The sequence below is a fragment of the Argiope bruennichi genome, chromosome X1 (assembly GCF_947563725.1).
Source record: "Argiope bruennichi chromosome X1, qqArgBrue1.1, whole genome shotgun sequence".
Classification (NCBI taxonomy): Eukaryota; Metazoa; Arthropoda; class Arachnida; order Araneae; family Araneidae; genus Argiope; species Argiope bruennichi.
Genome location: NC_079162.1, coordinates 55,714,170 through 55,741,135, shown reverse-complemented (window position 1 = coordinate 55,741,135; position 26,966 = coordinate 55,714,170). Strand labels below are relative to the sequence as shown.

The following is a 26,966-nucleotide window of genomic DNA, read 5'->3' as shown; positions in this document are numbered from 1 at the left end:
AAAGAGGTTTCAGATCAAATTTTTGTTCCATTAATAGGATGTAGATGCTTATTATATTTAAAATTATTATGTACACAAAGTACTTTTATTGCAAAAATAGTTAAAGTGATTATTTCCTTAAAAAATACATTGATTAAATGGAATTTGGATTGATTACATGGAATCTAAAAGTGGAAGATTTATTAAATTCTTAGAAAAATTAGGAAACATGATGTAAATAATCCTGTTTTTTATGAATTAGGATTATTATGATAGGGAATCTTTAGTATTATATATAATTATTGTATTTTTGATTCTCACTTCAAATTACTACAAAAATAAGATCTAGAATTTGTAATTTTTTATCAGCTCATCTTTCAATTAAAAAAAAAAGAAGAAACTTTTTTAACTAAAATACTCAACAAAAGAAGATATGCAGAAAAACAGTAGCTTCAATTAATATGCTGGTTGATACTTCCTTGTTGCTCAAAAGCCCTTTTTAAAATGATTTCAAATGTTATTCTCAGAAATTCCTCAAAGGAAGATAAATTTCTTTAAATTTTCTAAATTATTATATTAAATTCATATATATGGGTATTTGATTACTAACATTTTAAAATAAAGCATTTAAAAATTAAAAAAAATAATAAGGTTAACCTTTATTTTACTTTAAATATAAGGAAAAAAAAACATAACCATACTTTCCTAACTTACATCCTCAATATAGAACTGAAGACACATTAATTTTACTGTCATTTTTCAGGAAGTCTCATTAAATATTTAAGAAACCAAAAATCAACCCTATTTTTAAAGTTTGAATTATAAAACATTTTATTTATAAAATACTTTTTTAATTAACTTTCAAAATACGTTAAAAAAAACGTTCCTACTTTTTAAAATAGTTTTAAATGATAAAATATTTTTAACATTTTTGATTTTCTAAACACGAAAATATTTTTCATCTTGATGAAGCTCCTGACGTAAGCGGATAGTGAGAGAACGATCATGAACCATAGTGAATATTACTTATTTTCTCCAGTAAAATCGGAGCATGCGCAGAGACACTCATTCCTGTTCAGAAAATTTCTAAGTCCATTAACATTGTATGATCGTTCTTTCGCTACCCGCTTCTTCACCAGACGGAAGCAAATACGAAGCGCTTATATAAGAAGCTCGGAATCAGTGCATCCTAACGCTGATTGGATGCCTCCTATGACGTCACTAGAATCTTGGCAACCATAGAAAGTTGGCAAGCTTTCCGTACTGGCTTAAAAAGAAGGTAGCAATTGACCATTGACCAAAAGGGATTACACGTGCAATAGATGTGACGCTCATTTCCGTAAAAAAAAAAAAAAAAAAATTAAAAAAAAAAAAAAAAAAATTAAAAAAAAAAAAAAAAAAAAACGATATTTAAATGCCCATTCTGCCCGCTTCCATAAGCAATCTGCTGAAAAACGATCTAAAAACTTTTCGTGTATTTATTGCAAGAAGAAATTTTCTTTAAGAAACACGGTTGCCAAACACCTAGTTATAACATTCATAATGACAGTAACTTGCCAGTTCAGTACCAAACACAAAATTGCATTGAAAGATATATCGCATTTAAGATTACATTTGTGGTACCCACCTCTTAGGAAATTGTGTCAAAAAAAAAATCTATTCTTTTTAAAAGTAGAGCGAAAGGAAATTTTGACCACTCATTTTTTTAACTTGTATGCATCTTGAAGGGAATAAATTTAATTGCTAATTTAGCGATATGGAATGCGCGTAGGATAGAACCTGGGACCTTGTGGTTCGCAGTCCAGTAACTAAACCATTATACCAAAGCAATTGTTCGGGTAGAAGAGCTGTTAATTGGCTTATATGCTATTCACCACACTAATTTTTTAAATGTATAAAAATGAGTTGTTTATTATCTAAATAAAGTATATGTATAGTATTCTCTTTATTTTTTTTATTTGATATTTTGTAACATTGTCTTCACAATTTGGTTTTTAAATTTAGGAAACGCGTTTGTATCCTTTGACTTATTTAATATCCATTTTAAAAAGTAAACCTTAAAAATTTTTCTTATGCTTATTCAGTGACAAATAACTACTTACCCTAAACTTGTAAAAACTTGTAAATCATTAAAAAAAATCAACTTTGAGATTTTGGTGAATATCCATGCTTTACACTTTCCGGTATCTAGAAAACACATATTTGGAATTATGTCTGTTTGTAAACACAATTACTCAAAAGTTGACTGAGTTATAGAGTTCAGATTTGATATGTGGTTTCAATACAAAAATTGTAGATTTCTAAAAATAAAATTATTTATAATTTTAGTTTTTATTTAAAGTAACATTTTCAAGGAATCAAATTATTTAGCTTTAAAGGCCACCAGGAGAATCTTATCTGGTCTTAAAAAATGTTCCTCATAATGCTTAATCATTAGTGTTTAGGAACTAATTGAAATTTTGTCATAGCAATGTATTTTGTAAAAAAAAGTGGCAAAAATAATGAAAGAAGATATTAGCCTAATATAAAACCTGTAAAAATCACAGATTTTAACTCTTACTTTGTTATAGGGAAAAAATTGTGGATTGCAGTAACTTAATCAGTAAATAATGCTGCAGCCTTGTAATCAAAATATTTTTTTTTTTCTTGTATTGATGAATTTTTGACAAAATGCCTGCTTTAATCATAATTATAAAACAGGTTGGAGGCACCTAACCAGTGATGTGGGAGGGGAAATTACTCAGGAGTATATATTGAAGCCTGGATATTTTACAAAATAAAAAAAAAATTAGAAGATAGATAATGAAACATCTACGGAGTTTTATAAATATCCTTCAAAAATATTCATAAAGTTTTATAAATATCCTTCAAAAGTAGTACACACTATATCAACAGATATAGTGTGTTTATGAATGGTCATTCGAATTTAAATTTTAAGTTATGTTTTAATTTAAACTTATAGCTGTAAAAGTAAAATTAAAGTTTTTTTCCCCTTAAAATTGCAAATGAGTTTTCTTTTAATTAGATTTCAAACATGAAATTTACATTAAATTTAAGAGCAAAAAAGTATATTAACCTTTAGCTTACGGCTGGTACAACAGTTGTACCAGATTTTTTTTTACCTTTCCTTACGGCGCGGTACAACAGTTGTACCAGTAACGAGTTTGAATTTCGTTCCCCCTCTTGAACTTTCCAGCTGAACCCTAATTGCCTCGTAAAATCGCTTCCCTATTGTGTCGCACCCCTTTAGGGTCAGGAGATTTCGTCCAGCAGTTGTTATTATCATTTGTTGGCGCTAATGAGTCTTGTGAACCCTGCTTTGGCGGCATTTTCTTAAAGTAACATTCCTAAGAGGTATGGAATGTTTGCATAATTTCATTTGTGGGAAATACTCGTTGAAAACTTGCGTCTTTCCCCCTGTTTCTTAATTTGTTAACTTTATAAATTCCTTAATATTTTAACTTAATATAATTTTGTAACTTTTTAATATATGGTTATAGTTGGCCCATCTATTTATCTAAATATTTGAACCAAGAATTTACTTGAAAGAATTCACTAATTATTTGAACAAAAAGAATATCTGACGGAATAGTATTATGAAGGTAATCGGCACCCTATACAAATTGTTACTTCTTCGCTCCCATTCGTCACAAATGATGCAGAAAAACTAAATGGAACCTCTGTGTTGTTGTTTTTTTCACTCTGTCATTATATTTTACATTGAAAAGTGACAAAACATTTTGTTTTGTATTCATGCTTACCCCTCCCCCTTTTACTGGTGGCATTGGGCATATATACTTCCCAGTCACTATGTATTAGTCTAACACAGTATTAAAACGACCTACCGTTTTTTCCAGATTTAAATTTTAATACTTGAACTGGATATATTCCTGCTAAAAATACATTTTGGTTTTGATTTTAAGTAAGCTTTCGGTTTTACCATTAATTTCCATAATTTACGAAATCGATTGATTTAATAATTTATAATTAATCATTCATTAAAAGTTATAATTCTATTTTTAAAATATTGAAGGAGGTTGTTAAAATCTATCAAAAATAATTATTAGCAGTTCTTCTATATCAGAAGAGAAATATTAAAATCTTTACACCTTCATTTCAATCCACTGAGGCACTTAATTTATTCCAGAAATATTTGTATTGAAATAAAATAAAGTAGCTGCTTAACAAGTCAGGAATTCTAGATTTAATTTTAAGCATTTCTGAAATATAATCTAAATCAGCTGCTAGTAAAACTTGTATTTAATAACGAATGCTGATCATTTAGAATGCCAGATATATTTTTAAAGTGTTTTTTTTTATTGTTAACTACTTTTCAACGCAATATTATGCAATGTAATCTTATGTATCGAATTCTAAGTAAACCATATCTAATCTTACTTTTTAAAAATTAACTGTCTTAAATCTGGTGATTACCTACATATTAGTAAACTTTTCTGCAGAAAAATAATTTTTCGTTATAATTCAGGTATTTATTATCTGCAAAATTGAGCATAGTTTTCAAAAATACTACATTGCAAAGAGTAATTAAAATTCTCAGCAAAAAAAAAAAAAAAATAATAACTTCTATAAATTGTAAGAATCGACAATAGAATAGCAAAACGTTACTAGTAATTATATTAAAAACCGTTCAAACTATGTTAGGAATAAAATTTATATTCGATTTCTATGGGAGCAATATAATATTATAAAATCTTTTAAAGAGGTTTTTAATTTACAAAACAACAGATAATTGTTATCTGCGTGATGAACGAAGAGATGTGAATACTTTTAAAAAGATATAAATAATTAGGATCTTTAATACATTATATATAAATCGTTACATTTTATTAAAATTGATGAGTTAAAATTATAAAAATAAAATAAAATTCACAATGATATATTCAAACATTGTCAGCTAAATTCACAGCTTCAGTAATGCTTGAGAAATTGATTTAATTTTAAATATAATTGAAAAATTTTAAAATTATTCTTTAATGTACTAAACTATTCAGAAGATATCGCATTTGCAAATTTATTATTGCAATTTCTCCTACAGAATTGCTGGAATAATTTTCAGGGAAAAAATAAAATAAAACTGAGATTAAAAGCCTTCTCTAGGGTTCGGACGAGCCGAAACCACAAAAAAAAGCAACCCGCTTACTACGGAGGGGACAAATGACCCATTAACTCTACGGGTGGTTGAAATCGAAGAGGTGATTTTCAACAAACGCCTTTAAAAGAAGGGGAAAGCATCTTCTAGTTTCTCTCACTGAATGCCCGCATTCAAAGTAACTTTTTCGAGTTTGGGTTGCCGAAGCTTAAAGGTTAAAGTTCATGATCCAGATGAATCCTGTTGTGCAGTCAGTACATGTGAGAAGATATGATTCGATGGTAACACGTTAGGATATTTTGAATAAGCATTTAATTTGGAATTTTTTAACCTGCCTCCCACTCTTAGAATATCATTTTCGTCCAAAAATACATTTAAGGTTGACAGTTTACTTTTCTTTGAAACATTCTTACCTCTTTTCAAATCTCTAATTTCCTCCTTAAACTTACCACGTTGAACCATTCGGATAAATTGGTTTTCTGCCTGAATTCTTTCATCAGCCGTAATGGGCCCTGCAGTCCTTGACTGAGGATACCTGCAATTAGCTGAAAATCTAAAAATATATGAAATAATACGAATAAGTTTTACATAGTCATTTGTGATTTTGAGACAGAGGCGGCGGCAGAGATTTGCCAAAGGGGAGGCAAAACAAATCCGACAGGGGGGCAAGCCCAATATTTCTAATTTGGCTCCAAAATAACTCATAATAATTAATTTTACATTTAATTAAAGAAAATAAAGTATTATTTAGCTTCTATTTTATTCAGACACAGACCCTTTCTTTAATTGTTAAAAATTTACAAAGATGTTTTTTTAAAAAATGTTGTTCTCAGTTTCTTTTACTGACTGTCAAAATATTGCTAATATTTGAGCCTATTTCTTTGTGAGATTCTTGATATTTAATTGCACTGAGATCTAATTTTAGAAAAAAAATTTGGTTATATTTTATTCTAGGCTGTAGTATATAGATAGGAACATAGATTGTGCTAGAATGGCGTGTCATTTTAAACGAACAGATGCATGTTCTTATCGTGGAATCTATATAAAATGAATGTTGAAAAAAAAAAATTTGCAAAAGAAACTTTTTTAGAAATCTAAAATAATAAATAAAAAATATTCGATGTTTTCACCAAAAATCGATTTTTCTGCATATTTTCCTACCTAAAATATCTGCTAAATAAGGATTGCGACAACGAGCAGAGGTGTTTCGAATCCGAAGAGAATAAGTGCGCGTACTCATAAAATTTACTATAGTTCGGACACGTACAATATAGAATGCGGAAAAGATACAATGATGTAGTTTCTTGAGAAGACAGGAGAATATATTTTGTAAATTTATTTATAAGCTTAATATTTCATTTAAGACATGAAAAATGTACTTGTAAAAAATGGAACTACTTAAACATCAGATTCCCATATATTTATTTTTCAATAGATATTTGGGCTTTAAAAAAAACCAATGCATTTTACTAAAAAACAATTAGATCTTGAATATGAACTCCGCTTTCTTCATTTTTAGACAAGCGTTCTTATGGGTAAGTACTTTTTTCTCTAGAAGTTATTGCAAGTTACTATTTCTCCCAAAATGTGAGTTTTATTAGTTGTATGCATTGGTTTTTCTTAATCCCTTCATAAACAATGGCGATTCTGACTCGCGCATTGAATTACTAAATTTTAAATCGGCAATTAAGTGAATTAAGTAATTTAAAATTCAAAAATCACTTAAAGATGCCTCATTAATTCAAATACTCTTGCCTAGGGATTAAAATAATAATAATCATCCCAAATAAGAGCAACCATTTAATTAGGAAATTAAGTAAATTCATATGTCGTGAGCTAATATGTTATATATGAATATTCTATGAAAAAATATTTTAATTATCCTTTTATCAAGACATCTTTATCCAAAATCTATTAAAAATTTAGAAGCACCTGTAATTATATAGTTTTTGCTGCAAAGAGTAATTGAAAATAGAAACATTTGGAAAGAAATTAAAACAATACGTTTTTCGATTATATAGTTATAATACTGAATGCAGAATCTGAAGAATTTAAGTACTAATTTATTTATCAAATTTAATGCATACGTGTATAATTTCTTTTAGCGTAACTGAAAAGCTACCATACCACATATATTTATTTTGTGTCACCATTTGCAGTCGGTAATATTTCTTTAGTGTAATAATTGTAGCCTGATAAATTAGATTGCAAAAGAAAAGATATTTTACTGTTAAATAAATTTAATTTGCAATTATACAATTTACATATTTCAGTGATTCATAGTGAATTCACATAATGTGGCTACAGCAAAATAACTCTTATTAGCTTGAATATTTACAAGAGTGTCAAAAGAAAAGAGCGTTTTATTAAATTTAGTTTAACCATTAACTAAATTTTAGTCAGACTATTCTCATGGTGAAATGAATAAAATAAATTTATCAATTCGTTACTGAGGAAGTAACAATTATGTAAATCAGATGACGATTAATTTTAGAACTTGAATTTAAATGATGAATTATGGAAAACAACTATATCATCTTATTCATGAATAATATAAAAGCATCAATTTCTCTAAAAATTCCACTGGAGGTAATCGAAGTGATGAAAACAATTTTTTTCCATAATCTATGATGAAATCTTATCCGAAGGACAAAGATTAGTCAAGAAAAATGTGACATCTTATTCATTGGCCAACTTATTGATTATTCTGCTAAATTTAGTATAAATTATATGCTATATATAAATTATTTAGTATAAATTATATGCTATATATAAATTATATTAAATAAAATTTAGTATAAATTATATGAACATTATGACATTTAAATAAAATGACTGAGAATTTGGACTCGTTGACAACCATTCGCATTGATTTCTTAATCGACCGATCAAAATTTTTCGATAAAATGGATACGTCTTATTCACTTTCCGTCTTGTTGGTTATATTGCCAAAAGTTGTGAAAATTCAAAGCTTGATGAACGACATTTGAATCAAATGTCTGAAAATCTGTGGATAAAGTCTTCGACATTCATCACATTCAGTTCATAGTCGGTCGTCCAAAAGTTTTCGGCAGAATTCGATATCTTATTCACTTTCGGATATACTGCCAAATCTAGTATAAATTATAAGTTAAATGAACGACATTTCAATGAAATGTCTGAAAATCTGCAGATTTAAGGTCTTTGGCATTCACCGCATTGAATTCAGAGTCGGCCGGCAAAAAATGGCCAGCAAAATGAGAATATCACCTTGTCGATATCTTATTCACTTGTTATATTGCCAAAAGTAGTACAAATTATAAGCTGAATGAACGACATTTGAAACAGATGTCTGAAAATCTGCGAACTTAACATCTTCGACATCCATTGCATTCAGTTCTTAGTTCGGTCTATCAAAAATTATCCTCGAAATTAGAGATGCATAATCCACGATTTTTTGAATAACAAATAATTTTGTTATTGCTATTTTTAAATATTTGTTCCAAATATCTGTTATTTAATCATATTATTAGTTAAAATTATTAATTAGTAGTAAATATAAAATTTATTAATTGTAATTAATACTTAATTTATTAATTTAAGTAACGTGAGATTGAATTAATTTATCTATTTCAGCTTACTTCTTAAATTCGATTTTTTTAAAAACTATTTATTTAATTTCTTTATTGGAGTAAACCATTTTCTCAAAAATTTGAATTAAATATATATGCGATTTCTTTAAAATGTTTACTTTAGTTCTATATTCTACCAATAGATGGCGCCAGCAGTAAACAGTATACAAGCAATTAAAAATGATCTTTATGGAATAGTGTATCCTCAAATGCGAATATCGGAAATTCAAGGCCACTCCCATGAAGTGGAGCGGTGACTTTACACTTTCCAGTGAAGTCTCACACTTTGCAGTGAAATCACCGCTCTGATAAATTTCAGTGATACGATACGATAATTCTAAGAATAACCGCTCCGTTCACTTTTCGACCGATTCACAAATTTCTACGATACGATACGTCAATGATACGATAATTCTAACGGCCGTATTCACCAACCGTTGTTAAACATCGGCTGATGATTAAACGCTGATCAGCAGTCAAATCGGTATTCACCACACCAAATCGGTTGACGATTTCCCCCTGTTTTGCCCCATTTTTTGATTCACGGACTTCCGATAATCAAATTTGATCAACGGTTTTCCGCATGCGCAGTTCTCAAGAAGGACAACTGTTACATTAGTTTTCAAACAAACATGGAGGATTTAGATACATTGGAACTATTGCAGTTGATATCAGATAGGAGGTGAATAATTTACACTGACAGAGTTTCTGATTTGGATTTGTTAGATGAATGTGATTTTGTTTCCAATGCATTTTATCTTTGAGAAGGAGAAATTAAGCACCAATATTTTACGAAAAAGTGCTGTAACTACTGAAGAGAAATTGTGTATTGCCTTACGTTTTTTTGCTTCAGGAAGTCGTCAACAAATAATTGGTGATTTCAATCAAACTATCCAGTCATCATGTTGCCGGGCTATAAATGAAGTATCTAGATGTATAGCTGAAATGAGGCCAAGATTCATTTACCTACCAAATAATGAATCTGAGCGACTTGAGGTATGTTTACATTTATCCCTTTTACATCGTTCATATGGGAATCCCTTTTTATTGTTATTATATCCGAGTTGATTTTTGATTATTATTTTCTGGAATTAAAATTAGAATCTGTCATTTGTATAATTCCGTGAACATTCAAATTTTTGAAGCAAAGGAATTATAATTAAAAGAATTTTCTAAACTTATTAATACCTTTTAGAAAACTCATCAAGTTTAGTACGATTATACTGTTTTTTGTCAATACTGTTTTACAGTTTTTTGTTCCTTAAAATACTTCCATTAAAAACATTTTATTGCATATTTTCTATCTGGTTAATCTAATGACTTGCTAATAAAATAAGTTATTTCATATCTATACATATTCATATCATTTGTGTAGTCTTATAAATTTTTTTTAATTATGTTATTATGGCGATATAAGTTATTAAAAATTGATAATGTATGTATGTAATATTTTTTCAAATCATTTTTAATTAACTTTTAATATTACTTTTATAACTAGAATTCATCTGTAACAGTTTTTGCATTTGTTATGCTATAAGAAAATTTTCCCATTCTTTACATAGACAGTGTACATGTTAATCAATTTTAACCTTGCTCCTTTTATTTTTCAATTTTGTAAATCTGTAAAAATATAATAAAGAATTCAAGTATTAAAGATTATTTGCAATATAAACTTAACATTTTAATTATGCTTTATTCCATATTGAAAAATCTTATTCTTCTACACCTACTATTATACCACTGTATATCAAAGATTACGGCAGATTTTTGTATGAATAAAGCAAGAAGGGTTTTTGAGAAACAACCACCTAAATAATAAATATGTTTTCGTTGAACAAATAATATTTTAAGATTAGGAAAAAAAATATTCTTTCTGTAGAATATTTTCCAAAGTTATCTGAAATCACTTACAAATATTTTAGAATGCACATTTCTAGTGATTGAGAATAGAATATCTTATGTCTTTTTTTTATATATATAAAAAAGTTTTAAAAAGTACTGTATGAATGAATTCTAAATTTAGTTACAAAAAATGGAATTTTTGTCTTATATCAAATCTTATAATATTTAAAATATTTAATATTATAATCAAATAAATTATAATATTTGTGTTTATACTATCAATTTTTAAGTATGTCATGTAAGTATTATTGTTAAATTAGCAATTTTTTTCATTAGTTATTTATAATATAATTAATTCTTATTTCACATTTCTCAGATTAAAGACTTGCAAAGATATGGAAGAAATAAGGAACAACCTTTTCCTCCTGAAAAAAAAAAAAAAAAAAAGAAAAGAAAAGAAAAGAAAGAAAGAAAAGCAACAAACAAAAAAATCTTTTTCATCTGTCTGGTGATGATTATACAGGATTGCTTTTTGTATTTTTGAAACTTTCCTGTATGACTCATTTCCATGATTGTACACTGTTTTCACATGGGTATATAAGTTTTTTTTTTTTTTTTAGTAAATTGATTTTTTATGTTATTATTTATTTTATAGAAAAAGAATTATTGCAGTTTTTATTATGATTAATAATTAGAAATTTAAAGAAATTACTTTTGTTACTTATAAATTGTGTGATATAATAATGTGCTTAGTTACTCAATATAGCTAATCTCTTTTACAATATTAGTTTACTTCAGCTTTAATCTTCAACAATGTGTATAAAATTAACATTTTTTAAAGAAATCAAATTTTGACCTTTGTTATCTGCTGAAAAGGATTACCAATTTTTATTAATGTTTTCCTTCTCATTACATAACAAATTTTAACATTATTTCTAATGTATTCTCTACCTGATTATTTTTTGAATTTATCTGTATAGAAATGACTAAATAATTCCTTATTCCCATCTTTGAAAATCAAATGTATTTTTAATTTGATGTTGTTCTTTTTATGATTTATAGAAAATGACATGCATGTATGACTCATATCAGTGTAGTTATTTTTTAGTGGTTTTATGTGCTCATTATCTTATTACAATATGTATATGTATTAGAGAAATAAAAAGACACATATAGAAGAATTTTGTATTAAGAATCAGCATTAATGTTGCACCTCTATTGACACTTTCTTGTAATTCTTGTAGAAGAATTTTGAATTAATAATCAGCATGAATGTTATATTTTAAAGTACCTTTAATGGAACTTTGTTTTAATGCTTGTAGAAGCTGTAACTTCTCTGTCAGAATTTTCTTTTGTAATTCATATATGTTACTTTTCGAGTCAAATTTGAATAAAATAGATTTTTGTATACAGAAGTCCTTTTTTAATTTTGCATATTTTAAGACATTCTGAGAAGTGTGTGAAAAACAAAGAAAATAGATTAATTGGGATTTGAAAATTTTGGAATTTGAAAAACAAGTATAGATAATAACTTATCCGAGTTAATTCAAATTTCTACAAATTATGATGCAAATATAAAATTTTAAAAAAGAGGTTTTTATTTTAAAAATTCAATTTAATTTAACTGACAGTTTAATGTAACCTATTAGAATAATATTTAAAATGATTTCAAGAAAAAAAATTTTGTGAAAAATTCTTTTACTTTTTTGAAACATTTCAATTTGGATCATCTTTCATCAAATTTAAATATAGAAAGAGATTCCTTGTTTAAATACACAAGATCCTGAGTTGAAAAATTTGACAATTAAACAAAGGAAATTATGCTGACTTAACAGTATTTAGTTAGATGTTGTGCTCATAGGTTTATGATTTCAGGAAGTAATGATTGTCATGAAGATATGAATAATTAAAAACATCATTGGAAATTAATATAATAAAGTGACAGATATTATTCAAGTATGAATAGAAACTAAATGTTAAAATATCAAAAAATTAATAACTTTTTTGGTACAAAATCCTGGGAATAAAAAAAAATAAAAAAAAAAAAAGGCAAAAACTTGTTGAAACAAATGCAATTTCACATTAACTTGAAAGAATTAAAATATCATTACTAGTTTCTGACAGGCTAATCAAGTTAAACTGTGTTGCTTTTTGATTAAGTTTGAATCATCAAGCAGAAAGTGTTAAAAAATGTATTGTTAATTGTAGATGTTTTGCCACTCAATTTATTTGAACAAAAGTGAATGCTTATGATGTGCAAATTAATCATTTATTTCATTCAGGGATATCAATTCTAAAATAAGTATGGTTTTCATCAATATTTACATTATTTTTATACTGATTTGTAATGTCAAGTACATGTTGTCAAGCTAACAATTAGCCCATTCAAATTTAAAGAGTTGCTAAATTCATTGTTTACAAAAAGTTTTAGATATGAGGTATAAATGAGCTTCTTCACTTCCACAATAACTATATACTATTCAAATTTATTGCATGAATATTTATTTTGGTGAAATAGCTGTTGGTCTTCAATATTCATATACAATTTTCACTGACTTTTGTTTATAATTTGAATCTTCTGATTTGCAGCATATATTCTGAATGTATATATTCTTCTTATATGTATATATTCTGACATTTATAACTATAAATTTCTATCTTTTTAACAAAATATATGTAAAAATTTAATATTCTGATAGTTAATAAAAGAAAATTTTTCCATATTTGCTTTTCGATAGAAATAAAAGCATACCACAGAATAAGTATTTTTTACTTTGATTCAGTTTTGAGGGAAAAAAATTATCTCAAAAACTACTGAATATGTAGACAGCTAATACATATTTAAATATTGACACCAAAAACAATCTTAGTATTTTTTTAAAATATAATATATTGTGGAAGTTTAAAACCTATTTGTTTAAAAATAAATGCTGAAAGTCTAATAACAATCTTAAAGAGAAGTTTGTAATATATGCTATAAACTTCATGCAAACAATTATATGGGATTGCCAGAGATATCATTGCTTTTCATTACAATTTAAATAACCTTTGGAAATTGAAATATTTTGTGTAAATGAAAATTATTTACTAATATGGAAGTCATAATACTTGTAAGCAAGATTTTATACACTACATTTCCTCCTCTTTTATTATATTAAAAATACAGGATACTACAATTTTTGTTAAACTCATTGTTTAGAAGAAACTTCAATGAACTCCTCACTTGCGAAATCAGTTTGCAGCAGTTTGTTATTTCTATTGTTTATGTATATACTCTATAATTATATAAAAAATGTTTAAATATTTCCATAAGTAAATTAACTAATTTAAGGTTAATATGCATTTTTTTCAAAAATTTAATTCAGATAGACCTTTTGTAAAAGTTTAATTCATTGGAAAACTATTCAAAGCACAGCTAATATGCATATTCTCAATTCAAAAGAGAGCAAATGCTCAAATGTTTTATTACATAATAATACAGTGAATATTTAAAATATACTTGGTTAATAATGTATAGTCAGAGAAACAATCCTACGAAAAGCTATAATATCATGTAAGCAAATCGGTGAGATTATCACTAGGCAATATCACCTTCGTTTTCTCGTTTGATCCTTGTACACATCTGGGAAAGAAACAAAATAACAACAAAAACACGAAACAGCGCCACCCATCAGCTGATAATCATGTGATATATATAGACCAATGAAGATCCATTTCCGGTTGAAAAAGGCAGAAAAAGCTGATTGTCGTAACCTTAATGCTTAGTCGTGAAATTACCGTTCGTGAATACCAATGATCAATGGTTGATGATTAATCGTTGATCATGGGTTGAACGATCCGATGTTTAGCAACCGGTTTGGTGAATACGGCCGTAAGAATAACCGCTGCGTTCATTTTCGACCGATTCACAGATTTCTTCTTCTCTTTATTCGCGTTAAGGGGAGGGGACCGTGACATCTCACGGGGGTCACGATGGGACCCTCAGGACACAAGAGAAGAATTTTTTGTGTTTCTGAGATTTTCTTTCCACTAATGTCGTACATAAAATTGAAATCGACTAACTCCTTCGATGTCTTTTTGGTACATTCACCTAAGAATGATCGATCGAGTATAAATTTTTAAGCATTATGAATAAAATATTTTTTTCAATACATTTTTCAGTATTTCAAGGTAGAAACATCAATACTGAGGAAACTTGAAATTTATTTTGCTTGAATTTGTAATTGCAGTTTTTCATAATTCTATCTTATTTCTGCTATTTTTGATAACGAAGCATTGTTAGTGTTTATCAGAAGGTTTCATGGTACATTAATCTGATAATGATTAATTTTATAATAATAAAGTGAAAAGAAAATTTCTTTTTTTAAGTTGATTATTTTCCACATATTATACAACAAAGAGGTCTTATATTCTTTTTTGTTAAATATATTTTGAAAAAAATATTGCCTTGTAAATATTTCTCATACAAAATAAATACTTTTATGGATGTGATTTCATAGGTCTTTGTAAATGAAACCATTCATTTCTTCTATGCAATTAGAAAGAATCATTAAGCGAGTGGATTATTCTAAGCATAACTAATTTTATATTCCTTTTATAGGCTTTTGTTATTCTTTAAAAAGTATTTTGAAAAAATATAATTTTTTTTTCTAGAATTTCTGTTTTAAATCTAATTTTTAAAGATGGATGACGTAATATATTTATGCATTGCACTGAAATACGATTCTTTTAAAATTGAATTTCTCCATTTCCTGCCTTGTTTAACATTTACTACTTTTAAGTATCACAAATTAAGCAAAGATACTGCTTTCCCTTTCTGTAGATTTTCCACCCAGTTAGAATGTTAATTAATTTCCTGCCATCCGGAAGCAGTGTCAAGACACCTGTTGCTTATCGCGTCGAATTTTGTATTTCTTGTTCTGCTACTAAAATATTTGTATCTGCTTTTGTGTGTGTGTGTGTGTGTGTGTGTGTGTGTGTGTGTGTGTGTGTGTGTGTGTGTGTGTGTGTGTGTGTGTGTGTGTGTGTGTGTGTGTGTGTGTGTGTGTGTGCGTGCGTGCGTGCGTGCGTTTTAAAGAATAAGTAGAACTGATATGATTTCATAGTACCGAAAAAATAGTATTATTAGAATATTTTATAACCATTAATGAATTAAATTCTTCATTAATTACTGTACATTTTTATTATACCATATTTCTTCATAGTGTTCATTAAAATTTGGCGAATACTAGGTTTGCTTCTCGTAACCTCCGGAAAAATACGATTTTTACTGTATTAATTTTTTTTTTCATTAATAGTCTTATTCTACTGCACTATTCTGTAAGTTTACTATAGAAGGACTTAGGGTTTTAACTTTTTCACAATTTTTCTGTGGGTTAAAATTACTATTGCATTGCCATTAAATGAATGTATAAATTCTTTTGGGTTCATAAAAATTAAGAATAGATTAATTTGATTTTGCAATAAAAAATAACTAAATAAGAATCTTTTATGATGTGCAACTGCATTAAAATTCAAATTATAACAAACTTTCCACTATTCACATATTTATTTGCTTCCCTTGCACTTACTTCTTCTATATACAAGAAAAAGTAAAACACATTTACTTCCACGTCGTACAATTTTTATATTTAATTCTTTCTGTGGTTTTAAGAGCCCCCAACCACAATTAATTACCGATGAAAAGATTTCAGGTAAATAATAATTTTAACCACAAATTTGGATCAAACATAAAATGATTGCTTGAGACTAACATACAATTGGCCGCTTATGAAATATTTAGTTTCCAGGTTAATAATGGTTTTTAAGAGCTTAAATTTTACTTTTCAAAAATGTGCATTGGTACATATTAAAAACCATGATTTTGAAAAAAACAGGGAAAAGAAGTTATATGAGAGTCAACTGGTTACATTAAAATTTTAAGAATGCTAAAATATGAAACAAAAGTTTGCCAAACAGTTAAAAAATATGCAATAATTTTAAAAGATGCTGTTTAATATAAATTACTAGATTAGCCGTCTATAATAACCAGCTGATTCGTCGGGATTCGGTAATAAAATTTTTAAAAATAATAAAGATTTTTTCTGTTAAATATTTTGTGTAGCTTGATTTCTTAATAGCTTCTGCAGCAAAATATTTTTAAACACCAAAAATTAATGTTATTCTGCTCATGTTATCACAAGATCCTTGGATTGTTTTGTTTACTGCATTGCGTATCTCGCTAATACTCTGTCGGTTCCCGTAAAATCTGAATTTCTAATTAAAGTGGAAGCAATTAAACTTCAATGAAAACAAAAACGTTTTTTTTTTTTTTTTTTTTTTTTTTTTTGCTGAAATCAAGGGTTTTTTTTTTTTTTTTTTTTTTTTTTTTTTTTTTTTTTTAAATAAGAGTATAGGAATCAGAATTGGAATTTCTTAAAGACATTATCATCTCTAGAGGAACGCGGAAAAATAGAGGCAGAACAAGCGCGTGAAAAGAAAATTTAGTTTGAATTAGAAAAATTAAAACTAACTTTAGCTAATGAAGAAGTATGAGAAACGTTCAAGCGACCGGAGTAAATAGTCCTAACGGACCTCCTCCAGAAAATCTTGCGGTGTCCATCGAGCAAATAATTAAAAATATCCGCACATTGACGTTAGGGATTGCAATACCGGTATACCGGGATACCGAATACCGGTATTTTGAGCCATTTGTACAATTTTGTAATACCGGTATTCACAAGTTTAAATACCGGTTTTTCGGTATTTACTAGAAATTTTTAAAATTGTCTCCACTATATGTTCAGGGATCGCCAACATAGCAAAATAGTATACGTTTTTGTTTTTATGTCTCCCTAACGGGATAAATTAATTAACTAATTAATGGCTTAATTAATTACTTAAATCTAAATTAGCGAAACATGGATTATCCCTGAAAGAAGAAATTGTATCCATAATGACTGATGGAGCAATAGTTATGAAAAAAAGTTGGAAAATTGATTGGTGCAAATCAGAAATTGTGCTATGCTCATGGATTTCAATTAGGAGTAATAGATGTATTATATATATAAAAAAATAAAGAACAGAAGAATCCAAATACTGTGGATATAGAAACTTCGGATTCCAACTTTGAAGAGAGTAAGAGTGAGAGTGATATTGACAATGAAGGTAATAACAATGTAATTGTTGAAGAAGTTATTGCTAATGAGGATGAAATATTAACCCATCAAGAATTGCTTCCTATAATTTATAAAGTTCGAAAAATTGTTAAGATATTTAAACTTTCCTCTATAAAAGATGACATATTATTAAAATACATACTAACTGAAAATAAAACAGAATATATGTTAATATTAGATTTTAAAACACGTTGGCACCGTTTACTCCTAACAGCAATATCACACTAGAACAGCACATATCACTATCTGAAGATTATATATTACATTCAAAAATCGCACAGAAGAAAGGCATATCGAAATAGAAAATGTCTTATGGTATTTATATAATTATAATGATTTTAAAAATGAAAATGAAAAAGAAGAGAAGAAAATAACCAATTCAAATCTGATTAAGTTTATAGTAAATTTTCTTGAAAGTTTTTACCCACAAACCTATCCACATTCAAAAGAATTCTGTTCAGTTATCGAAGATTATGATGACACTAATGTCGATAGTGAAAAAGAATTGTCTCTTGAACAAAAATTAGAATTAGCGATAAATAAGAGAATTTCAATGAACCAAAATACAATGCAGAAATTAGCTATATAAAAAACCGATTCGATTATTAAATTAAATTATTCGATTAAGAAATCGATTTATTTGAAGATGAGAGATTTAGAGGTAAATACTTGGAAAAAGTATATCGCGCATTGCTAACAGTACCACTAACTATCGTAGATGCCGAAAGAGCGTTTTCGACAACTAGTAATTTTTGCACAAAATTACTTTTCAGGCTTAATGACAGTACAATCGATGCATTATGTTTTTAAAGATCACATTTCAAAAATTTGTATTAGTACCACAGACTGAATAGTGAATACAATTTTTTGTGATTTAAATAAATAAGTTTTTCCTTTACTTTTTTGTGATTCTTTATATACTGTTATAATTTATAAATTACAAATTATTTTTTGTGATATTTACCCTTTCTAATAAAATTGGCAAATAAAACAAAAAAAAAAAAATACCTGTGTTTCTTTCTTTTTCTAAAATTTCTAATACCGGTATTAAAACCGGTATTAAGATCTACAAAATACCGAATACCAGTATTGTAATTTTGGTTCGGTATTGCAATCCCTAATTGACATATCCGCACATTTGTTTTTCAATATTTTTGAACGTGCTTTCAAAACAATACGCGAACGAAAGCGAAATAAAAGATTATGACGAATCAAAAAAATAATGTTAAGAGAATTCCAACAATCTGCTAAAGAATTTTGGGATAACTTTCAAGCCGCCAAAAGATTTAGAGGAGAAAATCACGTGCAATTCGTCTCAAGATTAGATTTAGAATATTATTTAGCGAATTTAGAATATTATTTAGAACTAAGAAAAGTGAAAGATTTTGCGACTCTGTGAATTAATTACAACTGATAAATTAACCAGCACTCTTGACAAGGACACATCCGAGCTCATTTTGATCAAACAAGGCTCAGACCGGTTAAAATCACTGACGTTAGGAAAAGAAATAGACATTTATTTCCGCGCAAGAAACAAAAGTTTGTTTTGGGAAGAGAACAGAAATACACATGACTACAGCTCAAGGTCGCGTGTCAATAATTCTCTCATGTATATGATGGAAATATTGATAGGAAAACTTGTTTTAAATGTAATTCTACATTGCATTTAATAGAATTCTGTCCACTATGCTAGACAACATAACAATCAGAGAAGATCCCATAACTCAAATCCTTTAAACTCCATGTTTAAATCAAATGAAATTCCACAAGAGTTAATAATCGCTGAGTTGGAATACGTAGATATTATTGTAAACGACGTTCCTATTAAAGCTTTGGTTAATAGCGGAAGCGTGATAATGATTATTAATCCTAATTATGTAAAGAAATTAAATTATGTAGGCCGTAGCACAAAAATTAAATTAGCGAACAGTTCAATTGCCAGTCTTCCGTTAGAAGCGATAGGTATTAGTCATGTTGATAAAAAATCAGAGGCGAAACGATTTTTAGCAGCTGAAGATACAAATATTTCTTTTGAATGTATTATACCAACTAATAGCTATTTAGATCTTAAAAATGCTTTTTCCAATAAAAATTCTACAACTGAATGCGTTTCTGAAAATAAATCCGAGCGTGAATCATCAAGAGAAAAAGAATACCAAAGTTGCATAATTCCTTCTGTTGTTACCGGAAACAAATCGAATGAATTAATCCGTGAGAATAAAAAAAAAAAAAAAAAAAAAACATATTTCTTCTCATTCTGTTTGTTGTATAAAAAAAGATAATAATTCACCTTCTCTTCTAAATGAAAATAAAAGCATTACTACTTGTTCGAAAAGGAATGCTGACTCTGAATTTTATTTACAGAGTGATGATACATCTTTGAATAAAGATAAATTGGTTGATGTTAATTTAATAAATGATACTTGTTTCCAAAAGAGTTTTTCTGATGTAAATTCTGAATGGTTAGTGAAGGAAGTATGTACAAATGTTTTAAAGGTTTATTCTGAAAATGATCTTGATATAGTGTATTTATCTAATAAAAATATGAATACTCTCCAAATAAAATCCGAATTACAGATTTGCAAATGTCTATTATTTTAACTGATGATATCCCTGTGACCTCACCGGTTCGTAGACTTGCTCCCATAGAAAAACCGCAAATTACAAAGCAAATTGAGGAATGGCTTGCCCAGGGTATCATTGAAAAAAGCTATTCTGATTATGCGTTTCCAATTATCTTAGTGAAATATTAAAATAGCAAACCCAGACTGTGTATTGATTTCCGTTCTTTGAACAAAAAAACAATCAAAGATAAATTTCCTCTACCAAACATATAAGATATTTTTGATAAATTACACTCAGGCAAAATTTTCTCTACATTGGATCTCAAAAATGCTTACTTTCATATTGATTTGACTCCAGGCAGCAGAAAGTACACGGCTTTTATTAGCCATGAAGGATTATTTCAGTTTTAAAAATGTTTCGGACTTATGAATGCACCTGCTATGTTTACATTTATTCTAACGTTACATTCAAGTATTTTTCAAGAATTAATACATGATGGAAGTTTAATTGTTTACTTGAATGATATCATTCCCTCCCAACCATTTCTAATGGTATTCAAAAGTTGGAACGCGTCTTACACACAGCCTCTGAATTTAGCCTACAGTTAAATCTAAAAAAAATTAACTTTCTTGGTCAAGTCATCGAAAATGGACAAATTAGGCCATCAACTGAAAAAACTTCAGCAGTACTAAATTTTCCTCAACCACGTAATGAAAAACAAATCCAAAGTTTCTTGGGTTTAACGGGATATTTTCGGAAGTATATTAAAGATTATGCTTTAATAGCTAGACCTCTAAGCGATTTACTTAGAAATGATGTAACATTTGAATTCGGTCCACCTCAAATAAAAGCGTTTGAGACCCTTAAAAGAGCTTTATCGCAAGATCCTTTTTTTACAGCAGTACAAACTAGGTTCCAAACTGGAACTCCATACAGATGCTTCCAAATTAGGTTACGGTGGAATCCTTCTTCCAGCTGACGACGATGATAATTTACATCCCATAGGTCATATGAGTAAAAAAACAATACTTCAGGAAGAAAATTTATCGAGCTATGAACTAGAAGTTTTAACTGTTATTAAAACATTAACAAAATTCCGTATTTACATTTTATAAACTAAAATTAAAATTTTTATGAAGTTTTGAATATCATTATTTCATGGTAATCAATAATTTCAAATTTTTAAACTAATCAACTTTGGAGAAACTTCAAATGAATTTTATTCGATCATATAACAAAAAAAAAAAAAAAAAAAAAAACATAATTTTAAACTAAACTTGGAATAATATACAATATGCAGCATAATAACGGATCTAACTTTCGGCTAATGATCCCTTCTTCGAGATATCTATTTATTTCTAATAAGGCCCTTGAATTTATTGTCCCTTTTGGCTTATGTTCCGAGACCTTTCTATCAAAACTATCCCATAAAGATAATGTCAGTTGTTGAAAATCTGTGCTATTATCCATTGCCTGGTTGTTATCAACTTGATCATCAACACCTTCATTTAGCATATTTGCTACTGAATTAGTTAGCTGCCATTTTACATTTTCGGCAGTTAATTTGTTTTTAAACGCCACATCTTTAAAACGCAGATCTAAAAATGTAGACGTTGCCCGAATTTTATCATTCTCTACATTTCCTAATCTATTTAGCAAAGAATGATTTAAATTTGTTACAGTATTTTTCGCAAATGCATCTTGTAGCACATCAGGGGAGTTTAATAGTACTGCACAAACATCTCTTAAACCATTTACAACAACGATGACTAAAGAAGCAGTAATGTAATTCTCCCCGCTTGCCATCGTTGTTGCATCTTCAAACGGTTTCAAAATCTTGCATAATAGTTGCAATGTTTTCCACTCCTTCGTTGTTAAGTGAGGCAGATCGGCATCTAAGAGGGCAACTGTCGTTCTTATGAAGCTTTCCAACTCGACAAACCGTTCTATCATATGAAATGTTGAGTTCCATCGAGTTGGAACATCTTGTATTATTTCTTTAGCCTCTTTACCTGCTGTTACTTGACATTCCAACAGTTTGGAATTTGCCAGAGAGCTTCTTTTAAAATGACAGACAATAGTCTTCACTTTTTCAATCAAATCAGAAAATTCAGCCAGTGCATCTTTAATAATTAAATTAAGATTATGGGCGAAGCATCCCAAATGCGGCCATCTGAGCTCATTTCTTATTGTTCGGACGATATTGCTGGTATTGTCAGCATTTTATTATTTAAATTCCAGTTATTTTTTAAATTCCAGTTATCAATTATTCTTGCTACTCCTGAGGCGAGATTTGAACTTGTGTGAGGCACAAACAAAACGGAAACCTCCAAAAGTAAAGAGTTCATTTTGAATTCTTCATCTAAATAGTGTGCAGTTACCGCCATAAAACTTTCATTATCCACTGAAGTCCAGTAATCAGCTGTAACACAAGCTTTTTTAATGGTGAAACAGGCCCGCTCTACGTCATGTGATACTTCCTCATAAATAGATGGCAATAATGTATTTACTATTGTGTCTCTACTTGGCAACCGGTAGGCTGGATTTAAAGCTGAGACAAAAGCTTTAAATCCTCTATCGCATACTATACTAAAAGGCTGATAGTCAAAAATAAATACTTTTAGTAGTTCAGTATTAATTTTTCTTATCTCCTTAAGAGTTAGGTTTTTTTTTTTTTTTTTTTTTTTTTGTTAAATAACTTGAAATCCGTTTCTCAAACAATTGCACTGAGGTTTTTATTGAATGAGATGCCGGGAATTCAGTTAACATATTTCCCGAATTTTCTATGTTCTTTATAATACCATTATTCTCAGGCTCCAAGGTAGAAATTCTTGAAGGCCCTGGAATAGGCTCATCAATTGCTTCCTCATTAACCTGTAAAATAATTTAGGGTCAAGTTTAACTAGTACTAATAAGTCATATATTTTTCAGATATGAATCTTTCATGAAGAATTTGATAGCAGAAGCAGATAGATTTTAATTTTTATTGTTTGAATAAAAAAAAAAGAAAATGTATTTAGTTCAATATAATTTTGGAATTTTTAATTAAATTGCTATGTAAAATTAATGACATTAATCATGCATATTAAAAAAAGTAAGAAAAATTCGTGCGCTCAGAGTTTTTTTCATGCTACTGATATAATAATTACTATTTATCCATAATATAATATATTAATAATAGTATTATTATTCATCTTGCAAGCTCATAGTAAGAAAAGAGCGCTCTTTGTATTCGTTAAAAAATATTAGGCTAATTTTCCAGGTTTTTTTCACATCGTTTGCAAGACGATTTAATTTCTTATATTTGAGGACCAAGACTCTCCCAACTTGAAATATACATTTTTTTTTTTAAAGGCATATATTATTTTAAAAAAAAAAAACTATTTTTATTTTTTACTGAAATTTGATTCAAAATGCATTAATTTAATCATAGTGTATAATTCATTTCATCTTATCAATACTTCATTTCAGTAAATAATATAGATGACAAAAAATGCCTAGTTTCAGTTTGACGAAATTTTCAGTTGTTTATTTTTATCAACTATTACAAATGCTCACGAATATTTGAAGAATTTCATGTCAATATAATAATATTGATGGAATATTTCATGTTAATTCCTTTAACTTATGTTAACTTAATTCATTAACTTAATTTATGTTAATTAATTTAATGTTAATTAATTAATAATGCAAACTTTAGAAAAGCATATCACTAAACAAATTTTCAATGTATGTATCCCTTAAACAATAATTTTAGCAACTCCTTAAGCCTACTATTTTCATGCTAGTTTTTCAAAATAACTTTTCTCAATAAAATGCCAAACAGTAGAATCTTTATTATACAGGTATATTTCTGTCAATTTATTCATCTTGGAACAAACATATCTTTTTTATAAATAAATTCCTTTGAAATTTAATATAAATTTTAATTTATATTTTAAAATAAAGGACAGCTTCAATGATTACTCTTTGTTATCCTTTTACCAAAATTTTTACAACTTATCTGAAATTAAAATAACTGACTACGTCAGAAGGACTTTTTTTTAATGATATTTGGAGCAATATTTTTCTATTTTGATATAACATTTATGCAAAAATTTTATTTAGCATAGAAAAATATTTTTTTCCATTTTATTATTAATTTAGAAATTTCCGAAATACAATTTGTTTTATATTAAAATGGTTTCAATTAAAAACAAATTGTAGGAATAGTATATCCTCTGGTGTATATAATCATTGATGTATTGGCTAGTAATTGTAGCACAAATTCAATAGTAATTCAAAATTCTTGCAAATTACAAGAGTTCAAATAAAATCATATCTTTGTAAAATTTTTATCCTTTCTTAGAGCTAAAAAGGTGCATAACTTTACAATAGTTTATCATTGCACTTATATTTTGATTCATCATTAGGTAGTATTGTAAACTAAATACATGCCAAATTTTAGAATGATATTTATAATAATATTTTAGTAATCGTGTTTGAAAAACTTTTTTTTTTTTTTTTTTGGAAAAATCACACTTTCAGAAAAGCGAGTTTAAAGTTTATATTTTTAATCAGATGAAAAGAGGATTGTTCTTAAATTTGTAGGCTACAGGTTTTTTTTTCCCATAGCGTAATTCATTTTTTAGATTTTCAATTCTAGAATTGTTTCCATAGATTTTTTTTTTTTAGTTCTTTAGTGAATATTGTGATCGGCTGGCACAAGATGTTTTCAATATTTCTTCACTATTTGACTTGATAAGGCATTTTTTACATCCCTGGAGATGCTTCTATCAAATAATATGCATCATAAATATGATTTAAATGTGTTCCATTTGTTTATTGTCAAAATTTGTAACATCAGTGGCAAATCAATAGTGATTTAGATTATTTTAGTTTATAATAAAGAAGTTCATATAGGAATTAGTTCAAAATAAGATCTGGAATAGCATAAAAAATAGGAAAAGATAACACTTTTAAAATGATCGAAATAGAAACAATGAAAAAACTTTGCTTATAGTTCCGCTTTTAGTCATTAATTTTTATTAAAATTTCTTTAATTTCATTGTATTTATGGTGGAGATAAAATAGAAAGGTTTTTGAAAAGATAAAGGAACAGTCCTTCAGATAAAATAATTAAAATCTGTGAATTTTAGTCAAAAAGGTTTTTAATACAGACTAAAAAATGATAAAAAAATTTTTAATTGGTCTTAATCAAGTAAAAAAATGACAACATAAAAGCCAGTTAATACCTGAATGTTACAAGATGCTCGCTGAAGCTCTTTTAATCTTACTGTCGGGTGCTTTTTCATCATGTGCTTGGTCAAATTTGTAACTGTTGTCTCATAAGAGAGTTTGTTTTTGCAAATATTACAGCAAGCATGGGTTTCATCAACAGCAGTAAAGAAAGTCCAAATTGGCGAGCGTTTCCTTTTGCCAATATATCCACCACGCATTACTGATTGATCTGCAAACAAGAAAAATATCAGTTTATAAATGATTCTGTAACTATTGCTTTGAAACATGAGTGCATAAAATTTCTGCTTTTTAGCACATATAATAAGTAAGCTTTTTTTCTGGATAGAAATTTAATTTATTAAAGGATGCTTCAAAAGAGCGTTATAATGGAAACTTCACAAAGAGGGTTGCCTTTCATTTGTTTAAACTTTTTTAGCATTGATTTTAACAGAATTTAATTTTATCGTTTTAACCTTTTGCACGAAAATTTATTGCAATATTAAAATAAATTTCGAAATTATCAAAATTATTTTTTGCAATGAAGTCTTTTTGTTTACAATTATTATTAAGATTTTCTGTGCACAAGTTTCATAAAGTAATATTAAAATATTTCATTGTAACAAATTTATAATTTGAAGGGGAAAATATAATCTTGCGCAAGGTTAAGGACAGCAGCTTGTTAAAGAAAAGTAGTGTCCAGAAACAGACAATTTTCGTAACTGCTAAGTTGTATAGTTGATTTTAGCAGAATTATTTAAAAAGAATGAAGAAAAAACTTTAACTTAATTTTTTTCATAAATTAAATTTTTGAAATAATTAAACCAATATAATTAAATAAAGTGTAAAAATATAATTAATAAAATGTAATTATAATTAATAAAAGTATAATTAATTTTAAATGTAAAATGAATGAAGTTAAATAAATTAAATAATTTAAGTGTGAAAAATCTTTTCAATGACGATAGGTGCCATCGAAATTTTGCAAAAAAAAAAAAAAAAAAAAAAAGTTAGACCTTGTTGAGAAATTTTTAATTAATAAAAATTTTTAGAAGTTTTTTTAAGAGAGTACATTAATACCCTTCGAAGTACGCTGGTGTCCAAGTAGGTAACTGAAAATTCTACTGCTGTTTGTTGCAATAAATCTCCAATAGACATGCATTGAAACTATTATTTTAAAATGAAATTAATATTTAAAAATATAAATTGAAATGAACTTTACACTTCAAAATATTTAACAAATCATACTGCGATTAAATTGCCATCATATTAAGAAATTTATTTAAAACAAATTACATACAAAAAATATGAAATATATTTTAAGTATTTGTATTTTGAAAGAGAAATTATCCCGAAGAAGGCATTAAATGTTCATAAATATTCAAAAATGTTATGCTAATCACTTTTTATATCAAGCACAAAAAGAATACAACTAACTTACCCATTTTTCAACTGACTGTAGTGGTTCAGTCTAACTTTTGTGAC

General features: G+C 27.6%; 1 protein-coding gene across 1 annotated transcript; it reads right to left on the bottom strand.

The window, feature by feature from the left end:
• Positions 1-1,139: 1,139 nt before the first annotated feature.
• LOC129959231 (zinc finger BED domain-containing protein 4-like) lies at positions 1,140-26,926 on the bottom strand. Its single transcript, XM_056072055.1, has 7 exons — positions 26,923-26,926; positions 25,499-25,713; positions 23,066-23,138; positions 22,581-22,815; positions 21,583-22,470; positions 5,503-5,642; positions 1,140-1,246 (listed from the first exon to the last, which is right to left on the bottom strand). Exons 1-7 carry the CDS (start codon positions 26,924-26,926, stop codon positions 1,140-1,142), a joined length of 1,662 nt encoding a protein of 553 aa, XP_055928030.1.
• Between the last annotated feature and the right edge of the window lie 40 nt (positions 26,927-26,966).

What these genes read in the sequence shown, in the direction of transcription:
- LOC129959231 (XM_056072055.1), bottom strand. An exon ending in CTTGGAGCCTGAGAATAATG is followed by an intron (nt 22,816 to 23,065) that starts GTATTATAAAGA and finishes CTTTTGTCTCAG; the next exon opens with CTTTAAATCCAGCCTACCGG. An exon ending in CTTTTGGAGGTTTCCGTTTT is followed by an intron (nt 22,471 to 22,580) that starts GTTTGTGCCTCA and finishes TGACAATACCAG; the next exon opens with CAATATCGTCCGAACAATAA.